The sequence below is a fragment of the Sinocyclocheilus anshuiensis genome, unplaced genomic scaffold, assembly GCF_001515605.1.
Source record: "Sinocyclocheilus anshuiensis isolate Anshui unplaced genomic scaffold, SAMN03320099.WGS_v1.1 scaffold1689, whole genome shotgun sequence".
NCBI lineage: Eukaryota > Metazoa > Chordata > Actinopteri > Cypriniformes > Cyprinidae > Sinocyclocheilus > Sinocyclocheilus anshuiensis.
The window spans coordinates 31,340-35,503 of record NW_015540840.1 but is presented as its reverse complement, the minus strand read 5'-3'; the positions used below and the strand labels follow the sequence as shown (position 1 = coordinate 35,503).

The 4,164-nt window shown below is 42.1% G+C and overlaps 1 protein-coding gene across 1 annotated transcript in view; it reads left to right on the top strand.

The window, feature by feature from the left end:
- The window catches only part of tec (tec protein tyrosine kinase), a 16,124-nt gene extending 12,151 nt beyond the window's left edge, over nucleotides 1–3,973 (top strand). The window contains exons 14-18 of the mRNA XM_016484850.1: nucleotides 5–166; nucleotides 1,290–1,354; nucleotides 1,496–1,614; nucleotides 1,690–1,847; nucleotides 3,652–3,973. Coding sequence (XP_016340336.1) covers nucleotides 5–166; nucleotides 1,290–1,354; nucleotides 1,496–1,614; nucleotides 1,690–1,847; nucleotides 3,652–3,732 — 585 coding nt within the window. The 3' untranslated portion in view covers nucleotides 3,733–3,973. The remainder of the gene's footprint in view (nucleotides 1–4; nucleotides 167–1,289; nucleotides 1,355–1,495; nucleotides 1,615–1,689; nucleotides 1,848–3,651) is intronic.
- Nucleotides 3,974–4,164: the final 191 nt, after the last annotated feature.

The window sequence follows — 4,164 nt, the reverse complement described above, 5'->3', positions numbered from 1 at the left end:
GAAGCCCATTTACCTGGTGACGGAGTTCATGGAGCTGGGCTGCCTGCTCAACTACCTGCGTCAGCGCAGAGGAACACTGGGATCACAGGACCTGCTGGGAATCTGCCACGATGTCAGCCAGGGCATGCAGCATCTGGAGCAGAACGGCTTCATCCACAGAGACCTGGTCAGAAAACACACACACACACACTCACTCTCTCTCACACACACACACACACACTCACTCTCACACACACACACACACACTCACTCTCACACACACACTAAACCAAACGAAGCTGTCAGTGTCTATTTAAAACAGCTGTTGTCTATGTGAATATCTGTTAAACTGTAATGTATTTCTGTCGTTAATCAGATCTCGTTTTAAATGTGTGCTGAAATAAATCCCGGAAAATATCGATTCGCGGCTTTTGAGAATCGATATCGAATCGACATCATTTAAAAAAGCGATTAATCGAAAAAATGATTTTTTTGCCCAGCCCTAATTATAATGGCTTTCTTTCGTGTTGTAGAACGCAAAAAACCAATTGATTTACATTTGAGATACAGGTTTTTACAAAAATAAAAGATAAAATGATAAACCTCACAATTGAGCCTTTAAACTGACTTTATGACTCAGAAGTATAAATTGTTCATTTAAAACTGGATTTTTGCACGGGTCTGAACAAAAACAGCAGACGGGCTTATTGAAAATGCACATTCATTCTCTGCCAGCAGGAGGCGCTTTAGAGCGGCAGAAATACAGCGGTTTCCCCGGTAACGGCAGTAAACAAAGCAGCGCTGCGCTCATAAACGCGACTCGATCAGATAAAATTAAAACGCCGTCGACACTTTTCTGAGGACAGTCGGTTCCCTTCAGAGATTAATTCATATAAAATCTTGAATTAGTGAGAATGAGAAAGCTTTGTTCGATTTCTCTATATAATTTAGTCGCTGTTTGAATAACGATGGAGATTTAAGCGTAACTTCTTTGGATCGCGCATGTACGTACAGTACAATGTTTCCCTTTTGTCTCCCACACACAAATGCTAATGTTGTGATCGTGATGTGCGTGTGTGTGTGTGTGTGTTCACTCTCACACACACACTAAACCAAACGAAGCTGTCAGTGTCTATTTAAAACAGCTGTTGTCTATGTGAATATCTGTTAAACTGTAATGTATTTCTGTGATCAAAGCTGAATTTTCAGCATCATTACTCCAGTCTTCAGTGTCACATGATCTTCAGAAATCATTCTAATATGCTGATTTGCTGCTCTTGGATGATTTCCGCTGCTCTGGTGTTTCTCAGGCGGCCAGAAACTGCCTGGTCAACAGCTCGCTGGTGGTGAAGGTCTCAGACTTCGGGATGACCAGGTATCTGAACGTCTGCTTTATAACTCGCGTCTGTCATACTTGTTTTCCACTGAGAATCGGGTTGAAATAACTATTCAAATAAACGGTAGGGCCTCATAAGGATCAGAACAGCTCAAAACAGCAGCGTGTGTTGTCCTGCAGGTACGTTCTGGACGATCAGTACTGGAGTTCCTCCGGAGCCAAGTTCCCCGTCAAGTGGTCCGCGCCGGAAGTCTTCAACTTCTGCAAATACAGCAGCAAATCTGACGTCTGGTCGTTCGGTGTGTAGATCAGCTTGTGACGCTGAATGAGCGCACCGATGATGATGAAGATGATGATGGTGCTGTGCTCCTCAGGTGTGCTGATGTGGGAGGTGTTCACGGAGGGGAAGATGCCGTTCGAACACAATCAGAACCACGAGGTGGTGATGATGGTCACTCAGGGACACCGGCTCTACCGGCCCAAGAAAGCGGCTCCGCACATCTACAGCGTCATGAAGACGTGCTGGATGGAGGTAACAGCTGAGTCCTTCACAGCCTCACTCACATTAGGCACGCTCTCCTGATGATCCGTATAATAATATAAAATTACAAATTTAGGCAAATTAAAAAAAATTCACAACTGTACAGCAAAAACATCAATAAAGTGAGTGTTACGTTTGTTTAAAAAAATTACATTGTTACAAAATCACATTTTTCTGTCTGGTTATGTAAGCTAGTTCTTCAGACAAAGGAATGCTGTTGCCCTACGTGTAATTGCATAGCATAAGTGATATATTAGCGAGATGAGTTTAGATACTGTTTATCTTTGCACATTCCCCCTCTTCTTTTTTCCTAATTTGGACTCCTGATGGATTACCCTCTCTCTCTCTCCCTAATTGTCATTTTAGTGAAACTGACTCAAGTGAAAGTGAAATGAAAAGTGTCATTGCGGCGTTAAATTTAGATCTGCTCATGCTGCATATTTATTTTTACGCATTTTTTTTAAACGCCGCCGCATATTATAACCAATGGGGCCCTATACATTTGCACACATTTACCTGAATCAAGCTTGATTTCTTTTTTTGTTGTGATGCCGCGGCTCAATGGTGCCCCATAGCTGTGTCCAGTGTTTCTACATTTTTCATGTACATTATAATTAGGGCTGGGTATCGATTCAGATATCCCGATTCGATTCGATTTCGATTCGCAAGCTCTCGATTCGATTCTCGATTTTTTGATTACATTCAGTGAATATAGTTTTAATGCAAATACTATTAATATTTCTAAAAAATGAACAGTAAACATCAGTTTACAAATGGTGAATTAATAAAAAGAAATGAAGAACCACATGCCTGTATTTTAAACCTATTCTTTTTTTTTGTATAAGGTCCTTTTTTAAACAATAATAGGGCCTTATAAAATGTTCTTAATTTTTCTGGTAATCAGATGAAGGCATAAAACATTAATTTAATTTTTCCTAATCAAATGAAAATGAAACCCTTTTATTTTTTGGCAAACAAAGTGCTGCATAACAGAGGTTTACTGTTAAAATTAAAAAGAAAACAGATGTGATTATTCCTTTAAAAATAAAGATTTATTCATATTTATTAGCAGTAGTAGCATTGAGTCGTAAGACTGCTAAATAGTAATATATTCTGACAGTTTTTTAATGTTAAACTAAACTTTTCCCCCCTCACTCACTCACTCACACACACACACACACATACACTCACACAAACACATACAGTACACACACACTCTCTCTCCCTCCCTCCCTCACTCACACACACACAATCAGACACATACACTCACACACACACACTCTCTCTCCCTCCCTCACTCTCACACACTGTATTTTCCTCATCATTAATTCCTCAGAAGTATAAATTGTTCATTTAAAACTGGATTTTTGCACGGGTCTGAACAAAAACAGCAGACGGGCTTATTGAAAATGCACATTCATTCTCTGCCAGCAGGAGGCGCTTTAGAGCGGCAGAAATACAGCGGTTTCCCCGGTAACGGCAGTAAACAAAGCAGCGCTGCGCTCATAAACGCGACTCGATCAGATAAAATTAAAACGCCGTCGACACTTTTCTGAGGACAGTCGGTTCCCTTCAGAGATTAATTCATATAAAATCTTGAATTAGTGAGAATGAGAAAGCTTTGTTCGATTTCTCTATATAATTTAGTCGCTGTTTGAATAACGATGGAGATTTAAGCGTAACTTCTTTGGATCGCGCATGTACGTACAGTACAATGTTTCCCTTTTGTCTCCCACACACAAATGCTAATGTTGTGATCGTGATGTGCGTGTGTGTGTGTGTGTGTGTTTCTCAGAAACCAGATGAGCGGCCGAGCTTCACTGAGCTCTCACTGATGATCACAGACGAGCTGGAGGCCGACGGACCCGCATCGTGAGCTCTGATTGGATGCCTGACGCTCCAATCAGCGCTCTCCTCATGAGCTCATGACGGCTTCGCAACGGCTCAGGGCCGCGCCGCGGATCCAGATCTTCACCGGCCGTGCAGAAGGGCACGGGGCCCAATGAGACGCTCCAGCGCTTGGTTCCTCCTCATATGAACCTGTATTTATGACTGTGACCGAGTCAGTCTGAATGTACGTGTGTCGATCTGCTGTAAAGTGTCAAATAAACCTCAGACAAGTGTTGATGGAGTCGGTGTCACTGAACTCACAGACTCACACACACACACACACACACACTCACACACACACAATCAGACACATACACAAACAAACAGACACATACACTCACACACACACTCTCTCTCCCTCCCTCACTCACTCACTCACACACACACACACACACACACACACACACACACATACAGC